This window comes from Asterias rubens, unplaced genomic scaffold (genome assembly GCF_902459465.1).
Source record: "Asterias rubens unplaced genomic scaffold, eAstRub1.3, whole genome shotgun sequence".
Classification (NCBI taxonomy): domain Eukaryota; kingdom Metazoa; phylum Echinodermata; class Asteroidea; order Forcipulatida; family Asteriidae; genus Asterias; species Asterias rubens.
In genome coordinates, this window is record NW_022985707.1 from 87 (window position 1) to 22,527 (window position 22,441).

A 22,441-nucleotide genomic window follows, 5' to 3' on the forward strand; every position below is an offset into this window, starting at 1 on the left:
GTCCTGGTACTTTCCCCTGTTGGTTAAAACGCTTTATAATACCTTGTATATTATTGTAATTTCACAAAGTCGTTGTTGATTTGGTCGTAAGCAACGTGGCTGCGTAACCAACTGTGTGTTTGATGAGCCTGCAAACCAAAATGCAATTTGCCCTTAAAGATGGCGTCTCTTGCAACTTTATCTCTAGTTTGAATGATGTTACCTGGGCCTGAACAAGGTGGCGTAAATTTCAGGCACCCGTCGGCCAGCTTCTCTCCACCTCTGTATACTATTAAACAAGCGTAGTTGTCGCCGGAACAGCCGTTCATTCTCCTCAAAATAAAACTCGGTGTGAAGACCACCTCGTCACCCTGAGCCCTGTCGGCGAAGCTAAGTACGTTGTACCTCGCGACCAAATCTTCCCTGCCAGGGCTGTCAGTGGCGCTTCCGTAGACGGACATTTTCCACTGGCCCGAATAAGCACCTGGTGTATACGCAGCTTCGAAACGGAACTGCACATTAATGTTGCTTTGACTGCCGCTGACCAATGTTGGAGTTGCAACGAAACCCCATGACGCTTTTCCCGTGCTTTGCGGGTTCTGTTCTTCTTCTCCTCCTCCTCCTTAAAAAAACCCAGACAAATACACTGAAATTACACTGAACGAAATCATTTGCACAACGAGTTGTCGCTGTCGTTGTCGTTGTCAGTGTCGTTGTCGCTGTCGTTGTCGTTGTCAATTTCGTGGATGAAATCATTAAACAATTAAAAAAAAAAAAAAAAAAAAACTACTTTTTGAACCGAAAGTGTTGATGGTTTTTTGACCGAAAGGGTATTTATGAATGAGAATCAAAGTGTGTTAAATCGCTTTTCAACTAGTGGTTTAAACCCACCGAGGCCTGGTTCTTGATAATTTACTTCGACTTCGTCTCGGTAAAATTATCAAGAACCAGGCCTCGTTGGGTTTAAACCACTAGTTGAATACCTCTTCACCACACATTGATTCCCTTAATTACCAATAGTGAAGCATTCGATTTCGCGCAAAATAGAATAGCTTGGTCGTTTGAAATTGGCTGCTGATTTTCCCGAAATTAACCAAAAAACCTACATTATTTCGTTCCCTCGAAATGCTACTTTACTGGACCGAAATAAAACCTTATTTGGAACGCAATAATATTCCGAGGGGCGAAAAGTTATTTTGAGGAATACAGATAAAATATTTATATTATTTCGGGGAAACAAGTTCGTTCCCTCGAAGTAATGGACCCTTCCCATGAAATATGCTAATCACATTCACGCATGCGTACAGACCCTGTTGGTTGGCAAACGCCATAGAGTTGTGCACTAAGCAGACGCGCAATCGCGTCTGCGTCACGCACCCTATAGCTGTGTACAAAAGTACATACGCGCCATTAGCCGTACACAAACATTCCTGGTTCTTCATGGACGCGTTAAAAAGTCACGTGCTGGTTTTAACGCTCTGAAAATGAACATTGAAAACATTCCTTAAACACACGGTGGGCTATATGTTGTTTGACAGGTTTGTCGCACAATTTTATAGAGTGACCCATATAGTTATGATAAATGACAACAAGCAAACTTCATAAACTCAACATAAGCACAAACGTATAAGTATAACAGAGGCTAATCATTTATTTTTCACCGGTATAGTAGCATAATGTCACTTCAGTGTGCACACAGACCGCGCATAATTTGAAGCATACAGTTAAGAAAACAAAGCAAATGCGTATTATATAATCAGTTTGGAGAGTAATTATGCCTGCACTAAACGTTGCTCTAGAAATGGGTTCATGTGAACGAGTGTTAAAGTATTAACTAAAGCAACAGTTTTGAATCCATTGAAGAGAGTCTGGTAACCTGACAACACCGTTACAGTTTATAATGTAAAACTATAAAGAGCTCGAGGTGCACTACAATTTTCCGTAACCGGTTGTTTCGGTTTTTAAAGAACTTTTTAAATAACTAGTTTCACTTATCTTACAATTTAGTCATTTCTTTTTATGCGCAAGTTCATTAAAAAAAATGTAAAGATGCGAATCACAATAGTAAAAAGTACAGATGTTAACAATATTATCTAGAATATTTAAAATGTAACATGCACTGAACACTAATACCAAGAACAGAAGTTAAAAGCTATCAACATAAATTATACATCAGCCGGCCAAAATGTCATTAAAACTAACATTAAGCCTTGCCGAAATGTGTCTTGAGCAACGTTTTGAAGGTAAGCCCGTATCTAATTGGCGATCCTGATAACATGTTGGGGAGAATTCCAAAGTTATGGGGCAACACACTCAAAAGCGCGATCTGGAATGATATTTATAACAATATTGTTTAAAAATAAATGGAGTTTCCCTTTACAAGCATAAGATAAACAATGTCGGTATCACTTGAGAGGAGTTGGACATTAAACAACGACTTTTAATCACCACCACTACCTACTAAACCTGTTCAATACCGTGCATGCAATAAACCACTATATAGCCTATAGGAGTATTATTAGACCCAAAGTCCCAATGAATATTATCATTAATACAGCATACGATGGAGGAAAGAAAAGAGTAAACCTGATAAACAGCCGAAATGAAGCTCATTCACATCAATGGTAATATTGCTAAAATTAAAAGGAAAAAGTAGGCCTACTTACCTACCTGTCAGCTTACAAGGGACTCAGTCTAGCCTGGGTCCCTTTCTCTTTTCTCTTTTCTCTGCTGCTGACTTATGGCTGCAGAGCAATTTGCAACCATCCTTTAGCCTTAAAAGGCATAGTTACATTAAATTACATGAATAATTCGGCTGGAGGAAAGTCTCGAAATTAAACCAAAATGATGTTTTGCTATACTATAACACCACTTTAAACGCAAAACCGCGTTCGTCCGTCTAGTGCGCCTTCAATGTTTTGGTACCAGGTACCAGCACGTGACCGCTTGGTACATGGCTGCGCACATGCCAGAACCCGCGTATGTACGAGCGGCCGATCTAGTTATTTAATTCTATATATATCTATGGTACAAAACAGCGCGATGTAGTCTGGTTCCCTGACCAAAGATTCCTTGACGTCTCTTGTTAAAAATCTTAGGTCAGGTATCACCCACGGTTAAATATAGAGCATGACGCAACTTGTCAGGGTCGGGGGTCATCTCCAGGGAAACCATGTCTGCACGTACTACTAGTTGCGATAACGTAGCCCTCCTCCCTACGGCCGCCAGGCCGGAGGGTTACGAGATTATTTTGATCGTCAATTAATGAGAATCTGGTTCAACACGTATAATTTCGACAGCTAGTCACCAGATTTTGCCCCATTTTTAACACTTTTAAAAATCATGAAATTTAATCCTCAATCAATGTCTAATGAACACTCAAGTCAAAACATCTTTGAAAAAATATTTTTGAAGAAAAAGGACAAAAACTTAACAGATCCCGGAGCGACTTCCCTGGTTTGTATATTTTGAACTTGTCGCATCGCTTTGCAAACGCTGTATTTAGGCACAACGCCTGCATTGTCAATAACTGGCATAAAAACTCCTGGATCTACGGCCGACAGGACTGACATACGAGTCCGTACCGAACATCAACGATACTGTCCGAATGTTGACGACAACACGTTCGGAACATTTCGGATAACTTCGAAAGAGGAGGAATTCCTCCTTTTTGGTCACGTGATTTTGGGTGATACCGGACCCTAAATTCGACAGAGCCTAGTCGGAGATTTTTGGGTCTGGGAACCAGACTAAGCGCGATGTTCCCTCATTTTTCCAACCAAAACGTTAGTGTGCACGCGCTATGTGCAATTTACATATTTCATGGGAAGGGTCTACTGGGCGGCTACGAACGCCTTCATTTGCTATTGAATTTACACATTGCATTACGTAATTTTCAGGGGCATTGGTTTTTGTACACAATTAATGGGTGCGTTCGTTTAGCTGCCCTGGTGTGTGGCGGGTTTTTTTCCAGGAGGAACGTGGGTAATTATCTGCACACGTTCGTCCTGGAAAGAAAAAACGACCACACGACGGGGTCGACCCAGGGAAGCTAAACGAACGCACCCACAGAGTGCGCAGTAAATGATAATAATAATAATAATAATAATAATAATAATAATAATAATAATAATAACAAGACTTTTGTAAATAAACAAATGAGTTTTCAACAAGGACTTGACATATATTATAGTATGTCCTGATGATGTCGCACAACTGTTGAGCCCTACAACACATGTAAAGCACCCCTCAAGAGTAAAATTGTAAATGTCCAATAAGTCGTACTTATTTGAAAGAATTCTCATTTAGCGAAATTTATTGCCTCCTTACGAAATTGAAAACAATTAAATCAGCAAAATCCAGCAGTCGAACCAGCTTTGCTAAATTAACGATGATTGTGTGTCACGAAAAAGAATGACGATTTTGCTAATCTTGAGAGAAACGGCTCCTCGGAAGTAACGTAGTTTTCGAGAAAGAAGTAATTTTCTATAAATATTTGAATTAATTTCGAGACCTCAGAATTAGATTTTGAGGTCCCGAAATCAAGCATCTGACAACTTCTTTGTTTTTTTCTTTACATTTTTATTTCGCAACTTCAACAACCAAAATTGAGTTCAAATTTTCACAGGTTTGTTATTTTGTGCAGATTATGTTGAGATACACCAAGTGAGAAGACTGTTTTACAATTACCAAATATGTCCAATATATCTTTAAGACAATTGGAAATAGTTATAAAAATATTTCAGCATATGCTGACAACTTACCATTTATACAGTTTGGCGCCTTAGTCGGGAAACAGTGATTTATAACCACATCTTCGCCTCTTGTGACATAGATACAGGCGTAGTTCTTTTCGTCCGGACAACCGCCAAAACCAGCCAGTACCGTCGTACCCTTGAAGTCGATATCCTTGGAAGAAGCCGTTTTGATCAGCTTAGCTTGAGGATTGTCGATGTTAACAGCCTCAGTGTTTGCGTAAGCAGATATCTTCCAGATATCTTTCGCATCGTTTTCAGACGCTGTTGCGTGAAACGAGTAAGTTACTGCATTTTTTGAGTCAATTGCAAGACCTTTTCCCCAACCCTGAACATAACCTGCGCCCAATGAGCCTGTGAAAGAAATGAGATATAAACAAAATATATTCAAATGGCTGTTGGGAATACATTGCTTTCAAAATGTCGATGATTTTTGTTAACGAAAGAGCTGTATCCGGTGTTTTATTATTATTTGCCTTTGGCAGGAGTGAAACATTATTTTGACATAATCTTAATGATGCAAGCACCGCATGAGCTCTAGGGCACAGTTGGAAAGCCTTGACAAAAGGCTACATCGCCCCTAGAAACTAATGCATGTTCCGCGAGAGCACTACAGAATAACAAACCTTGTACACAGCCCAAGAGAGCGATCACTGCGAGGAGTAAAGTTGCGCTGCCCATGTTGACAAGTTCGAATAACACTGAGACAAGAGCGATTTCTTTCTGCGTCTGTTCGGGGGTTGTTTGGTCGAGAGTGCTCAATCTTCAAAATCCTGCATTTTATATACTTATTGATACATACCCTAATCAATACAGGCCTGATGACAGCTGCCATTATTTTGTTTCACAATCTATTCAAATTACATCAATGTCCTTCGTAGATGTCCGTGGCCCTATTTTTAAACTCAATAGATTTAATAACAACTCTAAAAATGGAACCGCCTCCTTAAAAGTGTCATTGGAATATCACCCTACCCTGGGAATTGTGGAGTTGAATTAACTTTATTATAAAAATTTCAAGAGTAATTCAAGAGTCTTTCGTTTTTCAAATCTATACAAAATAAAATGTATAAACTAATAAATCCCCAGCTTCGTTCTTGTCACTTTCAAGGAAATTGATTGGTTGATATTTAAATGTTACTTGTCATGCTGCAACGATTGGTATTACGTACAAGCTTGTATACGCCTGCAACAGTGGACTTCTTATATCCCTTTTTTGTTCATATCTACAATTTTTTTTGCAAAAGCTCCCATGTTGCGTACATTGTTTTCCAATTGTGGAGCTTTTCCGAACCGTTGACTCTGTTTTCCTCTTAAGGTCCCCGGTTTGAATTTGTGTACCTATACTCAGGTTTACTTTGACTACATTACTTATAAATGCTCCCTAGGCGACTAGTGTCGAAGTATTAGTGTCGAACTAGTGTCGAAGCAATTATAATTTGACTGTTCTGTTGAGCTGCTATTAAAGGCAGTGGACACTATTGGTAATTACTCACAATTATTATTAGCATAAAACCCTACTTTGTAACGAGTAATGGGGAGATGTTGATAGTATAAAACATTGTGAGAAACTGGAAGTAATTTTCCACGAATTCGATTTCGAGACCTCAGATTTAGAATTTGAGGTCTCGAAATCAAGCATCTGAAAGCACACAACTTCGTGTGACATAGGATTTTTTTCTTTCATAGTTATCTCGCAACTACGACGACCAATCGAGCTCAAATTTTAACAGGTTTATTATTTTATGCATATGTTGAGATAAACCAAGTGAGAAGACTGGTTTTTGACAGTTACCAATAGTGTCCAGTGTCTTTAACGCTTTTCAACTACCCGGTTAACTGCACCGACACAACTACTACAATCTCAAAAATTCGAGTATTTGCTGCGTACACTACATAATGTCGCTCAAACGAATACGTAGGCCTACTTCCAAAACATTTTGTTTGTTATGTGAAATTGTTTGTCCTTTTGACTCTTGTCCTTTCAAGTTGGACTGACACACCTCTTGGTGACAGTGCAGGCACTTTTGTCAGTCCTGGCAAACCTGGATTGTTGATGTCTTTCTGTTGTCCTCAGTCGTGAAGTACTTTTTTAATGATTTTCCATTCCAAGTATATGTTTATATATGTGAAATGGCCAAATAAATAAAAAATAATATTAATAAGCACTATCAGTGACCAGCAGGCAACACCATGATGAATAAGCAGTGAACGTTTTAACGTTGCCTGCGCGAACTCCAGTTACGCAAAGCGAAATACACTGAATGAACTTGCCTAAAATATTTTAGTTTGAAACCCATCCTAAAGTTGAGAGGAGTACACTTCATACCTTTGCAAGATTGGTTGCTTCTTCCAATGACAAAGAAAACAATATTTACATTTGGATAGAAGACTATCACAATTGACGAAGTGTTTAGGGATGTCAGTAACCAACAAGTTAAAAAAAAAGGACCGAGTACTGATCCTTGGGAAACACCATAGGTATAAAACGTTTCCAGTTCGAATAGTTTCCTTCTAACAACAGCTGCGACTCAACGAAAACAAGTTTCCTTGCCGGCTCTGTTCAGAGCCCACACTCCCTTAAAAGAGATATTGTATTATGGTGGTACCCGCAAATTACTATTTAGTTATAGTTACTTCTTAAGTTTCCTTGGATGCCAAACTTACTTATGGATAACCGTTGAAAAGTGGATAGCCTTATGGATAGCCTTTGAAAAGTCGGTGTAGATGACTACAAACTAAACCTTCTCGTCCAGCCAACAATGAGACGTTATACAAATTCAAAACGAGGACTCTGTAACATAAGAAGACAATAGAGTCCGCGTTTCGGGAGAGGTCCAAAGTTGGAAAACGTGTACAAAACCAATGGGAGCTATAGCTGTTGGCAAAAAAATATTAACAAAAAAGGGGGGGGGGAATGAGGTCCGCAGTTCAAGGTGTATATAACAATATCGAAGTCCTATATAGCGCACGTATCTACCAAACAAGGTACTCAAGGCGCTGAGTATATACAAACTTTCAGAAAGATAGGTCATTGCAGTGATGAATTCTTAGACCCAACTATGTAGCACCTTATAAGGATTTACAAGGTGCTATACGGCGCATTAAGCAGCCACAGCCAGGAACACCGGGGCGAACCCCTTCTCTTTTCGATAAGTGCACTGGGTTCTTTTACATGCATTACACAAAACATGGGACCAACGGCTTCACGTCGCCCATCCGAAGGACGAAGCAATGGTAAGGTGTATTGTTTAAGGACACAGGTGCCACGGCAGGGGATTCGAACCCACACTTTGCTGATCAGAAATACCAGAGTTTGAATTCGGTGCTCTCTGATCGGCAACGATACTTCCACAGGCTTGGGGTGCATGAGACAAAACCACTCACCGGTTTCGGGAATTGATTCAAATTGAATTGAGTGTTGTTTTCGTTTTTCTATAGGGTAACCAAAAGTTAAAGAATGGTAATTTCTTGCATTTATAACACGTCTACACCCCCTCGTCCCCTAATCTTCTCTCTTATGTGGGGTAAGCGGATAGCGGATTCTAGGTCGTGATGGTCATGTCCCAGATGTTTGTGGTCAATATTTGCAGTATTTTTAAACGTCAAAGGCAATGGTGTTATTATCTCCTCCACCCACCTCCCATTGACCTTGCAACAGCTGGCCACTGGGTAAAGAATTCTGGTTGTTATGACTTTTCTCCTGTTGTTGTTTATATGTATGTTTGGCTTGTTTTGACTCTTATCCGAATAACACTATTGGTCGAAAACCAGTCTAGGTGAAAGGTGAAAATGGACAATGGTTGACCTAGGCCACTCTTAGGCGTGATCACCCTACAACTGTTAAACTGGACACCAACTTCCCCTAAACTGCTCAGACACGTGAATAAATTATACCGCTGCTCAAATATTCAACGGGCAGTTTTTAAAACAAACAGAAAAACGAATCGATTCTATTGGGTTTATTTAACTCGAAAAAATCATTCGATGATTCCACTGAAATCACAGATAGGCTAATACCCGGAGGTGTCAACTAAATAATATGTTGGTACAACTACACAACGAATGGTGTATAAATATAACAATGGCATTGAACACAAAAATAAGTCATGGAAATTAAAGAGAACCCACGATTGATTTTTCTCTAATTTGGTTCTATTTTAACGTTTACTGTAAGGCTATTGATTGCCGTGTGTATAATTCATCGACATAAATTATTTTTTGGGAGTAAAGCAGATAAAATGTTTTCTTTTTAATCGATCAAAAGCAAGTAAAATTGAAAACTGTATTTGAACACCAATGGTTATTTTGTTACCTTTGTGTGCCTACGCAATAATCCATAGCAACCACACAGGGACAGCTATTTTCAGAAAAACGAGCACCGTAACTTTTTTTATTTTTGGAGGGGGGACCTATACGCTCCTGTAGGACTTAGTGAAACTGTTTCAATGATATGTTTTAACAATGTACAAATATAACATGGTTTGAGGGTGACTAGTAGTCGATGTTAGCGTGCGCACTTGGTAACATTATCAAAATTAACACCTGGCACGTGATGATGAATGGACCAATTGGAACTCGACTCTCGGTCATGAATATGTATGAGGTATAGTAATACAAATAAATCTCCTTAACAAATTTATCAAAGATTTGTTAAGTGGCCGCCAAGCGGATAAGAGCACCGAATGTTTAAGCTCTGGTGCTTCTGTTCAGCAGAGTGTGGGTTCGAATCCCAGGCGTGGCACTTGTGTCCCTGAGCAAGACACTCAACTATTATTGCTTCTCTCCACCCACGGGTAAATGGGTACCTGTGAGGGCAGAGATGGTTCTTGGTTCTTGTTATTGATTTAACCTAGTAGTGCATATTAATGTTGCACAAACAGGCTGTATACTCCACGTGGAGCTAAGATGGTTTAAATAATAAGAAGACTTGTAATGCTCACATATCCACCCTGCTGGGTGTTCAAGGCGCAGTAAAACCAAAAACAAAACAAAAACAACTCACAACACAAAGACAAACAGACACAACAAAATTAGTCATTGAAAACCTGTGACATAAGATAAGTTTTGAGAAGAGACTTGAATTTTGCGGTACAAAGACAAGATCGAAGATTAAGTGGTAGAGAGTTCCAGATGCGTGGCGCGGCTGAAGAAAAAGACATGTCAACCCATGAGTGTCGAGACTTGGGTTCAATGAGGAGAAGCATAGAACTTGATCGAAGATTCCTTGATGGAGTGTAAACTTGAAGCAGTTCAGAAATATATAGTGGGGAACCTTGCCATTAAGAGCTTTGTGGACAATGAGCATCAGCTTGAAGATGATTCGTTGAGAGATAGGGAGCCAGTGTAGTTGTTTCAGAATGTGGGTGATAGAACAGGATTTTCTAGACAGTGTCACAATGCGGGCAGCAGTATTTTGGAGCCGTTGAAGTCGGGAAATCTGGTTGTTAGGAAGACTGTAGAGAAGATCATTGCCGTTGTCAAGACGAGAAGTAACAAATGCGTGAATGACCTTTTTAGTGGCACTTTTGTCCAAGTACTTGCGAATCTTACCTATATTCCTGATGTGATATGATGATAAACGAACAATGTTGTTGATGTGTGGAATAATTTAAGGAATGATTTAAGGCCCAGTGACCAGGGGTAATAATCTTGTGGAGTCCTTTGGACGCATATTATGTGAAAAGCGCTATAAACAAAAATTTTATTGTATAATTATAGTATTATTATGGAATTATTGAAGCTGAGACCATTTGACATCACCGAGGGTCTATAATGTTAACTGTTCCCCGATTATTAAGCAGTCACTGTTATTATATCGAATAACGACTCTTCTAATCAACAACACTCTGACTAGTCGGTGAAAGGTCGTCTGCGAAGAAAGGTTGCGTCGTGATACATATAGGGTGCGTTCGTTTAGCTTCCCCGGGTCGACCCCGGTGTGTGGCGTTTTGTTTTTCCAGGAAGAACGTGTGCAGATAATTACCCACGTTCGTCCTGGAAAAAAAAACCGCCACACACCGGGGTCGACCCAGGGAAGCTAAACGAACGCACCCAATATTGCGATATTTTCAGAGCGGGCATAATCAATTGACTATGACCCGGGCATAGTCACTATGACGTCATCTTAATAGAATTTGATAGAGGAAGACATGCTCTATCAAGAGATTTTTATTTCATTGATTTTTGGAATGATACATTATTTCAAAAACTGGGTCAAAGGTCACGATTAAAGATTACAGTAACCTACATTTCAGGAATTTTATTTTTGACAAAAGAACTGATTTGAGCATGCAATTTTCATCATTTTGATACCAAATTTGCATATATGTGATGAGAATTGACATGGTTATGACATATTTTTGCCAAAAAGGTGGTATTTTACCCTAAAAATTTCAGATTTTAGTGGTTTCTGCCCTGACCACATGGTAAGTCCGATCGGGCTAAAAATTGCTGTGCATTCACTGCACGTTTTGACATATCTTGTGTTGCGCTACGATGTTGTTTGGTGGATTTATGGACACTTGAGTGGCTTAAGGTCGAATTTCAAAAGTTGCAAAAGCCCCTATTCACCCCAATTCCAAAAGGGAACTCACATAAGCATCACACTCAGACAAAATCAAGACAAAAGACACAAACTCGTTTCGTTTACATGACCATGAAATTAATTGCCGTATCTTTAACTCTAAAACTGCTGTTATCCTGTCCTCCATTCTTGGTGTGTCCTCCATCATTGTCCTGAACGGCAAGGAGTCGTCTTCTCATACTCTCAATGAGACATCTGATCTGTCCCTGGTCAATCCCCTGCCATTTCCTGATCAGGATGCGTCGCAAACCCCTCGAGAGTGGTGTCAGGCTTTATGGACTTGTTCACTTTCTTCTGCTGCAGAAGTCACCCTCGGACGGCCACTCCTTGGCAGGTCGTCCACATTTCCCTGAGCTTGGTAGCGATTCCACCATTTACTGACGTTTTTACCTCGCATCGACGTACCGGCTTCTATCAAACCAACGATCCATCCTCTTTCCTGTTTGGTCGTTTGAGCCATCTTTCCTGTTATCTTGAAACACCTTTCCCTGTCTTACCATTGTTGTATGCCTCCCATCTTTGACCCCTTTGCTTGATACTGACAATTATTGGTGAGTATGTTCATCGCAACCGATTTATCCAAAACGCGACCAAAAAAACATCATTTATAAAAGGCGAGCAAAAGAAACGCCGATCTTACTCGTCACAATACAACGATTTAGCTTGAATAGGGGCTTTTGCAACTTTTGAAATTCGACCTTAAGCCACTCAAGTGCCCGTAAATCCACCAAACAACATCGTAGCGCAACACAAGATGTGTCAAAATGTGCAGAAATTAACGGTGACTCGAAATGAATAATTATTTTTTGGCATACTGTTTCAGGTTCCGATATATCTGACCATTTGTAAGTGTTTAGATACTTTATTGGCGCAGTTTACTTTCATTAATGGGCGAATTCCTTAAAGAGATGTTGAAACAGCAGCCACATGAGTTTTGTTAGGACAGCTTCTCTATACACGGAACAGATTCAATGCTTATTCAATCTTCCAACTGTTCTGGGTATAATAATTCAAAAGGCAAAATCATTTATATTTTAATTTAGTGAAATCTGTGTAGATGAGAGTGACGAGATCACAGTAAACGGCTATCCAGGGCTTTTTCTTGGGGGGGTGGTGGGCACAGTGTTTAGGGGATTCCTAGAGTGGAGCAAGCCCTTTGGGATGACGGTCCCATATTATTTTTGGTTGGTCCTAGTCTTGGCACAAGACGTAAGTGCTCGATATTGGACAGTGAAATCGCTAAAGCGCGCCCTCTTACGGTATGATTTAACCAATTTGACTGACGAGCTTGAGGTCTAGACTAGCCTTGCGAGCAACTAGACTGGCCCCTGCCTTTATCCGCAAGGATAAAGATACATAGGTACCTGCTCTTCAGTTCAAGTGATTCCATTGGATACAATGATATCATATACAGTGCCTAAAAGGTAGAGGGTGCGTTCGATTAGCTTCCCTGGGTCGACCCCGATGTGCTCATCCAAGTGGCGTATTTTATTTGTTTCCAGGACGAACGTCGTGGGCAGAAGATTACCCCACGTTCGTCCTGGAAAAGTAGCCTATTTTGTTTTCCAGGACGAACGTGTGCAGATGTTTACCCACGCTCCACATGGAAAAAAACCAGACACATCATCACGTGAGCCTTCCCGTGGTGACGTCAGTGCACCTTTGGTCATCCCCAAGTGTCCCGCTTGTGGATAGGGTCACTAGGGGCTGACCTGAGCAAGTCGCCCAAAACAAGGCTAAAAGCCACTCTAGGTTTAGGGCTACAAGGAGGAAAACATAGACATGCAAAAACTCAGTGGAGCTGAAGGTAGGAATTTGAAATCAGTGAAATCAGTGTTAGGCAAGTAAACTCCAGACATGGCAAGTCCGGATTCTTTTATGTTTTTCAACATTCAACATGTTTTCATGTTCAAATGTTCAAGTGTCTCACAAAACATCTTTCAATCCTGAAGTATCACTCACAAAACAGAAGAAGATGCCGTATCAGTAGTGTCTGTTCAAATAAAACAGTTCTGATAAAAATTGATTCTCATTTTGATTCTGGTATTGTAAATAAAATACCGGTCCAGAAAATATTCTGAGCTACAGAAAGTAAGCTTTCCATATCTGTGTTTTGATTGGTCCGAGGTGATGTTTGTCAGCTACACCCACATCACCTCGAACCAATCAAAACACAGACGAAAGCTAAGGCGCTGGTTCTGAAAAGCCAGTACCTTTTTGTAGAGGACACAAAACACAACGTCCACAGATTAACACCAAACTCAAAGAGTTTGAAGATAATGGTGGTTGAAAGCTTCTCCTAAAATATTTCGTCTTTGCTGAAGTGCTGTAGTTTTTGAGAAACGAATAAAACAAGTCAAGAAAATAATTTTCGTGATATTGTTTTTACTCATTTCTCAACTATATACAGCAAGCACCTCAGCAAGTTGTTATTGTTTTTATTTTGTCAGCTACATCCAACAGCGTAAGCGCCAATGACAGGATGGATAAAAACATTAAACTACAATAAAATTGCACAATAAAATTAATTATTTAAAGACCCTGGACACTATTGGTAACTGTCTTCTCACTTAGTGTATCTCAACATATGCATAAAATAACAAACGTGTGCAAACTTGAGCTTTAAAAAACATCTTGTCACACGAAGTTGTGTGCTTTCAGATGCTTGATTCAAATTCGTGGAAAATTACTTCATCTCGAAAACTATGTCACTTCAGAGGGAGCCGTTTCTCACAATGTTTTATACCATCAACCTCTCCCCATTACTCGTCACCAAGTAAGGTTTATGCTAATAATTATTTTGCGTAATTACCAATGGTGTACACTGCCTTTAAACAGACAAAACAAGTAATATTTTAAGGGAAGCTTTCTACCATCACTATCTTCAAAAGGTCTAAGTTTAATGTAAATCTGTGGAAATTATGTTTTGTTTTACAAAAAGTACTCAGATCCTAATTAAATGACAAAGTTGATCAAAATATAAAAACGCCAACAAATTAAATCAATGGAGTCTGAGATATGCAGAATATGATGTTAATAGTTAAATTTTGTCAGCCGAAATAATTTTCAAACGTTGCTTCTCACAAAACGAGATATTAAATTCGACCCAAATCACCAATATAAGAGCATCCAGTTAACCAAACCTTAAGAAATGTACAGTTAACTTAAAAGTATAGAGAGGGGAAAAAGTGCTTGTTATATAATTATTTTACTCTCACTGATGGAGTTAAATGAAATTGTCGTTGTAAAAGTGGGTCTTCGCATTTCTAAGCAAATTCGCACATGATCATTTCAACAGAAAGGCATACTTGTTATTTTTGTTTTTAGAGACAAGTACCCTCCTTTAACGTATCACATAAAATAACAAAAATCAGTGCAAATTTGTGCCCAACTGGTCATCGAGGTAACAAGGAAATAGTTGAAGACCACACCAATGTGTTGTTGAATTGTTGGCTTTCAGATGCTTGAAAAAAACTTCGTGTCTGAAGTCTTTCTCATATTTAAATAATGAGAGTGAAAACAAATTTTCTGTAAAACTAAGTAAATTCAAATGGTGTCGTTTCTAACAATGTTTAAGAATATCAACAGCTCTCAAATGCTTTTATTAACCAAGTAAGTTTTAACCAATAGTGTCAAGGGCTATACCCTCTCTTTAACAAGACGTTTGAGTGTTCCAACGTGCCGGCCACACTTGGAAAACATCCACTAAAATAGTACCTTTAGAAATTATGCCATGCAATTTTCTCCCGCTGGCTTCATTGTCAAAACCACTGCACGGATCCACATTGGTAACTGCATGGTTCCAATTTGACTGCATATGAACAAATTCAACAAAGTTTCATGAAAGAAAGGCCATCCTCAACCGTTTTTAATTAAAACATTAACTAACTTATTGATGGAGGGAATTACGTTGTCCCCTGGTTTAAACCATTCAGCCATGTCGCCAGTTTGAATACGTCTTGCAACAAACTACTTTCTTTATGTTTAACTGCTACGATACCCTGTTTCCAATTTCTTCGTGATATCTTTATAAATGATTCAAGATGATGGAGCGTTATTCAGCCACCCGTCAAACGGTTTGACCAAAGAGACCCTGAGAGACGTTCCTGCTCTTCCATGCTAATGCGTAAATTTGTTGGTTCCGTTTTAAGGATTTTTATCAAGTTTTCCTTTTTTTAAACCAATAATCTTAAGTCATAATATCCCCAAAACACCACAAATACATAACGTGTAAATAGAGAGGCTTCCGCCTTTTAAACTAATCTTTGTTCTTGGTCGTTGGTCGTACTCCTACTTTACCTGCGTTGGTCTCCACTGGTACAATCGCCTAGCCTTGTGTAAGAACTGTAAACAACATCAGACACCAGAAGAAGAAAATGAGAGTGAACAATCATATGAGAGTATATAAACAAATAGTTTGTCATGGAGGGTTTTTCCTCAAAGATGCCGATTATTGGATATTATGACATTCCTTTGAAGTTTCTTTGTGATTGGACTTTTATTTGAGATGGACACATTATTGAAAGGTGCTCACTGAAATCTTTTTACATGTGGTGTAATAAAAAGAGACGCAATGGGTGAAGTCACGTATTGATACAAAAATTAACATCTTAAGACAATGGACACTATTGGTAATTGTCAAAGACCAGTCTTGTCACTTGGTGTATCTCAACAAATGCACAAAATAACAAACCTGTGAAAATTTGAGCTCAATTGGTCGTTGAAGTTGCGAGACAACTATGAGAGAAAAAACACCCTTGTCACACGAAGTTGTGTGCTTTCAGATGCTTGATTTCGAGACCTCAAGTTCTAAATCTGAGGTCTCGAAATCAAATTCGTGGAAAATTACTTCTTTCTCGAAAACTACTTCACTTCAGAGGGATTCGTTTCTCACAATGTTTTATAATTCACAACCTGTCCTCATTATTCGTTACCAAGTAAGGTTTGATGCTAATCGTTATTTTGAGTAATTACCAATAGTGTCCACTGCATTTAAGGTGCTGAGATAACACAAATATAATTGTTTTTTTGAACAAATGAGCGTTCAATTAACACCTTGGTGTAAATCTATCCTTTTTGGGTGTATGTGCTTCTTTGTATGTGAAAACCCATAGGTATTAATTTCAACACTCGGTGCGTTCGTTTAGCTCCCCTCGGTCGACCCCGGTCTGCCCCGGTACGTTCGAATAGCTTTGACGGGGCTCACCCGGGTCAGCCCCAGAGCCCTGCTTGTGGAGTGGGTCACTTGGGGGTGACCTGAGGTGCATGCCGTCACCACGAGAGGGCGAGTGTGATCGTTCGATTAGCTCTTGTCAGGGGCCCACCCGAGTGAGCACTGCGGGGTCGACCCAGGGAAGCTTATCGAACGCACCCATAGTCTTGGAGTGGGGGAATCCATATTTTGAATTGTTACCTCGGCAATCTGGAGAAAACTTCAAGCATCCCGTGTTTTTCTGTGCTTCTCCTTTATATACTATGAAACAAGCGTAGTTGTTACCGCCGGAACACCCGTTCATTCCCGTTAATACCGCGTCCGGTTTGAAGTTCACATCGTAACCCGCATCCTGGTCGGCTTGGCTGAGTATTTGGTCCACCTCGATCAAATCTTCCCGGCCAGAGTTGTCGGTGTCGCTTCCGTAGACGGACATTTTCCATTTGCCCGAATCGCCAGGTCGTTGAACGTGCAGACCTTTGTAAAAGAACTTCACCTCGGTTTCACTGGCGCTGACGAGTTTGGGAATTCCACGCAAGCCCATCCACTTCCCGTAATCATTTGTGTCCTTCGCAACTTATAGAAAAGAAAAAAAGAAAAATACAACATTATACACTGAACGTTACTGGATGTATGAATGAAGACTTTGACTTTTCAAAAGGAACGTTATATAAATGAAGAGCTGTTCCATTGAGTTTACAACAAACACATAATTGCTTAAGACAAACAAATTAAAACAGAAACCAACCGAAGCTGGCGCGGTCGCAGAAATAAACTAACTTATATTTACCAGGTAATTTGGTCCTTGAAAATGGTGAAAATGGCGTTGTTTATTGTATATTTGGTTTGCGGTAACACCATGTGTGTATCTACTTGCCAGGTAGAGTTGTTCTTAGGGAACTGTCTTGCTTTATTCTACTGCCGTGGAGTAGATAATCGGAGGTTCTGGAGACTTCTCAGTTCTGAAAAGAACTGTCCTGCTTTTTAACTATTACCAGGGCGGATGATAGAAATTAGACTGGACTACTACTTTAGCTTATAGGATCGTAATATTAACTGTACAATTGAAGTCACCGCCCACTATTTATGTGGCCGTCATTGTGCTGAGTACAATGGGTGCGGAGAGCATCAATGCACTGAATAGCGACACTGTCAGTTTGCGGGATTAATACATTGTAAACATGATGTTGTGGAGTCCAACACAATTTTATTCTACAGAATCTGATTTTTGAAAAGAGTGTTGGAAGTCAAAATATCACATTTACAAGTTTTTGTAACTAGTGTAGTGACCCCTGCCCCGCGAGAGTCACCCGGCGCGCAGTGGACGTGGTAAGGCCAGTGATCCCAGCACGAAGATTCTTCATTTAGTTTATAGGTTTCCTGCAGGACTTTGAATTGTTACCTGGGCAGCCGGCGGGTGAGAACTTCAGGCACGCGCTGTTTATCTTTTCTCCACCTCTGTATACTATGAAACAAGCGTAGCTGTCAACGCCACACGCGTCCAATCCCTTTAAAACCACAGTCGGTCTGAAGTTCACGTCGTCACCTGCATCCTGGTCGGCTTGGCTGAGTATTTGGTCCACCTGGATCAAACTGTCATTACCCGCGTTGTCGGTGGCGCTTCCGTAGGCAGACATTTTCCACTTGCCCGAAGTGCCAGGGAGATGCAAGCCTTGGTAGATGAACTTCACCTCAATGTCGGTTGTACTGCCGCTGACGACGTTGGGAATTCCACGCAGGCCCAATATCTTCTTATGACTGATGACCTCGCTCTCGCCTTGTACTAAAATAAAACAGAAACAGACCAGTACTACTTCACACATTAATAGCGCGCAACGAGTTGTTGTGGTTGCTGTTGTTGTTGGTTGTTGTTGTTTTTGTTTTTGTTTTTGGTTTGTTTTCAGGCGTTAGCCTTAAGTTGTCGATGGAGCCCTTAAAGTGAAAAGATTAAAAAACAAAGGTTAAAACACATTTCGACATCATTTTGTTCCCTCAAAACATTATGCTACTTTCCTGGGATTGAAAAAAAAAATCAGATGGAACGCAATAATATTCCGTGGGGGCGAAGTGTTATTTAGAGGGAACGAAATAATTATATTATTCAGGGGGAACAAAGTTCGTTCCCTCTAAATAAAAAAGCTGAAGGGCGCCAATCTACTTTGCACAGATTGGGGGTGGGGGGGGGGGGGGTACGCATGCCCCGTAACATTTTAAATGTCCTCATAATGTGCCTTATTTTTGACCGCGCGAGGGCGATATAAATAGTATTTTTATCACTTCCGGGGGTATACGCGATTCGCCCTGCACAGATTAATAGGCGTTCTGTCACTTTTGTTGCGCCGTACTTTCAATTTGCTTTAGAGGTGGATTATAACGGCTCCTTTAAAAGTCTTATTGTCCGTGATGGATCAGATGTCTGTGGTGCTAATGTGTTCCAATCTTTAATAGCTGTTTTGGGGTAAGAAAGAATATAACCCCGGAAGTGATTGAGAGCGCCCTCACGCGGTCAAAATATGGCCCATTTCGTCTTCGCAAGGACGTTGTTTCTACATGCACGGCAATTCAAGGGTGTGGCACACAGTAATAATTCTGGTCGTTGACAGTACCAAACGTGTCCAGTGCTTTTAACCCTGCGTGGCACTAATATTGGACAGCAGCATTCTCTCAATTATTATGTAACAGTTTTAATATTGGCGTGTAATCCATTTTGTGGAGTACACTGTTAAAACATCCGTAAATTTACGGACTCCGTAAAGTGAAATATTCCGTAATTTCGCCTTAATTTTGCCGGTATTTAACGTACTTTCCGTAAATGCAAATATTCATTACGCTAATGAGCATAATTACAATCAACCACATTTTGGTCAAACACCTTTACATAATAAAGTATTTGTAAGAACATACTTTTATTTCAGCAACCACCGTGTACACAATAAGGGACTTTTTAATTTACGGAATGAAACAACATGTCCGGTAGTTTTTGCTGCAAGGAAAAAAAACGTATTCCTGCAGCAAAATTACTGCAAAAGTTGTTTTATTCCGTAAAATATAAAGTCTTTTAACGTTGGTTTGTACATGTGTAGGCCTACACGGTTGTGGCTGAAACAACAATATTCAATTACATTACTTTATTATGTGCGGTGTTTGGGCAAATGTGGTCCATTGTTACGCTAATTAGCATATTTAATATTTGCATTTACGGAAAGTCCGTAAAATAACGGCTAAATTATGGAATATTTCACTTTACGGAGTCCGTAAATTTACCGAAATTTTTTAAAACAGTGTGCACATTCAGTACAAATTATCGGTTTGTAGAGTTTGTACATACACTTGACGCCAATAATACATGCAAACGCTAACATTATGACAGTTTTCAACAGACGGTTTATAATAGCAGTTAACACGGAGCCACATGGTCTGACTTATCCTTACAACAACTTATTATCCTTGCCCAATCAATTTTTCAATCAAATAAAAAACCAGGGCACTGCTTACTGTGAAAGTGTCGTGGCCGCGAGCTGTTAAGAGCACCGAATTCAAACTCTGGTGTTTCTGATCAGCAGAGTGTGGGTTCGAATCCCCAGCCGTGACACTTGTGTCCTTAAGCAAGACACTTAACCATTGCTTCGTCCTTCGGATGGGACGTAAAGCCGTTGGTCCCATGTGTTTTGTAACGCATGTAAATAAACCCAGTGCACTTTAAGTAATAACGAAAAGAGAAGGGGTTCGCCCCGGTGTTCCTGGCTGTGGCTGCTGTATTCGCCGTAGCACATTGTAAACCCTTATTATAAAGTCACATAAACAATTTGGTCTCGATCAGTATCCATCACTGCAGCAACATAAATATCGTTCTGAAAGTTTGTATATACTCAGCGCCTTGAGTAGCTTGTTTGGTAGATAAGTGCGCTATATAAGACTACGATATTATTATTATTAGAGCCATTGAACAAGTATACAGAAGAAGCCGTCTGAAAAGCACATGGTTCCTTTCACCCAGTAGGCCTAGTAGCTAAGGTAGACACTCAAAAAAAGAAAGCACCTTTTTGCCATTTGTATTAAAATTATAATAACAAACCTGCTGCATTGCACAAGAAGACAGCAATCACTGCAACGAAAACCGATAAAGTTGCGCCGGCCATGTTGAAACCGAGTCCAGAGCGGTTACTTTCTGCGTGTGTTTTCAACTAAGAGTCGAGAGTGCTCAACCTTAAAAACCTGCCACATTATATACATTTTGATACACACATTAATCAATAATGGCCTGATGACATCTGCCTCTGTTTTTTTCACAAACAATTAAAATCTCGGTAATGTCCTTCGCAATGTTCGTGGCCCGTTTACTCCAATTTTTTTTTTAATCAATTGAATAACTCTAAAAATAGGTGTAATTGGAATGCTATCACCTTTAATACTTACCCTGGGTTTTGTGGAATTGAGTTTAGAGTTCAAGGGTAATTCAAGAGTCTTTCGTTTTCAAATCTTAAAAAAACCCATAATAAACAATTATAAATTCAACTTCGCTTTTGTACCTATCATGCTACAACGAACAGTGATACATGAGTAAAGCCTTGGCAACTAGTGCGACTAGTGTCGAAGTCGCGACTTCATATTGATTGCAACCAAAGATCGTATATAGTGTCGTAGTATAGGCGCCTAACAATGCTGCGATCATTGATTGCAACACAACGACTACAACAAGTCGACGTTTGCTTCGTGCATTGCATAGTGGGTGCGCTCGATAAGCTTCCCTGGGTCGACCCCGCAGTGCTCACTCAGGTGAGCCCCTGACAAGAGCTAATCGAACGATCACACTCGCCCTCTCGTGGTGACGGCATGCTCCCCCAGGTCACCCCCAAGTGACCCACCCCACAAGCAGGGCACTGGGGGCTGACCCGGGTGAGCCCCGTCAAAGCTATTCGAACGTACCGGTCAGACCGGGGTCGACCCAGGGGCTAAACGAACGCACCCAGTATGTCGCTAAAACGACTATGTAGTCACGAAATACAACAGATGGATTGTACATGACGTCATTGACCGCCATCTTTGATGAAATATTCACGCGTGTAAAGGCTATCAATGGGTGCGTTCGATTAGCTTCCCTGGGTCGCCCCGGTCTGCCCCCGGTACGTCCAAATAGCTTTGACATCATTCCAGGGGCTCACCCGGGACAGCCCCAAGTGCCCTGCTTGTGGAACGGGTCACTCGGGGCTGACCCGAGGTGCATGACGTCACCAAGAGAGGGTGAGTAATGGAGAGCTGTAGATAGTATTAAAACAAAGTGAGAAACGGCTCCCTCTGAAGTAACGTCCGTCGATATATCAAAAAATTAAATACTCAAAAACTCGATATTTTTTTGACATCGAAATTGCCGATGTCACTATTTTAATCATATCAAAATATCGAAAATTTCGATTAATTTAAGAACTGTTTTTTAGTTGGCTTCATCCTGAATCCTGACGGGGGAAAAACTCGATTAATCGATTTAACTCGATATTGAGTTTTCGATATATCGGTTATTAAAAAAAAAATGACATCGACGGACGTTACCCTGAAGTAATATAGCTTTCGAGAAAATCAGATTTTGAGGTCTCGAAATCAAGCATCCGAAAGCACACAACTTCGTGTGCCAAGGGTGTTTTTTCTCTCATTATTATGTCGCAACTTCGTCGACCAATTGAGCTCAAATTTCCACAGGCTGTTATTTTATGCATGTTGAGATACACCAACTGTGAATGTCTTTGACACTTCCCAATAGTGTCCAGTCTTTAAACGATGTTTTTTTGAGTTGACGTTATTACAAAGAGAGTAGTCGTTTTTTGCGTGGGGTTACAATCAATCGGCTCAGGAAATTGGTTAAGTGTGAACTAATTTGAGTTTGTCCCTCCTCAAGGGCAAATTAAAAAGATAACC

General features: G+C 40.2%; 2 protein-coding genes across 2 annotated transcripts; both read right to left on the reverse strand.

Annotated features, from left to right (window-relative positions):
* Positions 1–202: 202 nt before the first annotated feature.
* On the reverse strand, positions 203–5,474 carry LOC117305894 (the record flags this gene model as incomplete). The annotated part of the gene is made up of 3 exons (XM_033790782.1): positions 5,360–5,474; positions 4,743–5,087; positions 203–601 (listed from the first exon to the last, which is right to left on the reverse strand). Coding segments are annotated over exons 1-3 (799 nt in total), but the record flags the coding sequence as incomplete, so codon positions are not given.
* Positions 5,475–14,336: 8,862 nt separating this feature from the next.
* Positions 14,337–20,714, reverse strand: LOC117305886. Its single transcript, XM_033790770.1, has 4 exons — positions 20,607–20,714; positions 17,934–18,314; positions 16,733–17,107; positions 14,337–15,663 (listed from the first exon to the last, which is right to left on the reverse strand). Exons 1-4 carry the CDS (start codon positions 20,668–20,670, stop codon positions 15,647–15,649), a joined length of 837 nt encoding a protein of 278 aa, XP_033646661.1. The 5' UTR covers positions 20,671–20,714; the 3' UTR covers positions 14,337–15,646.
* Between the last annotated feature and the right edge of the window lie 1,727 nt (positions 20,715–22,441).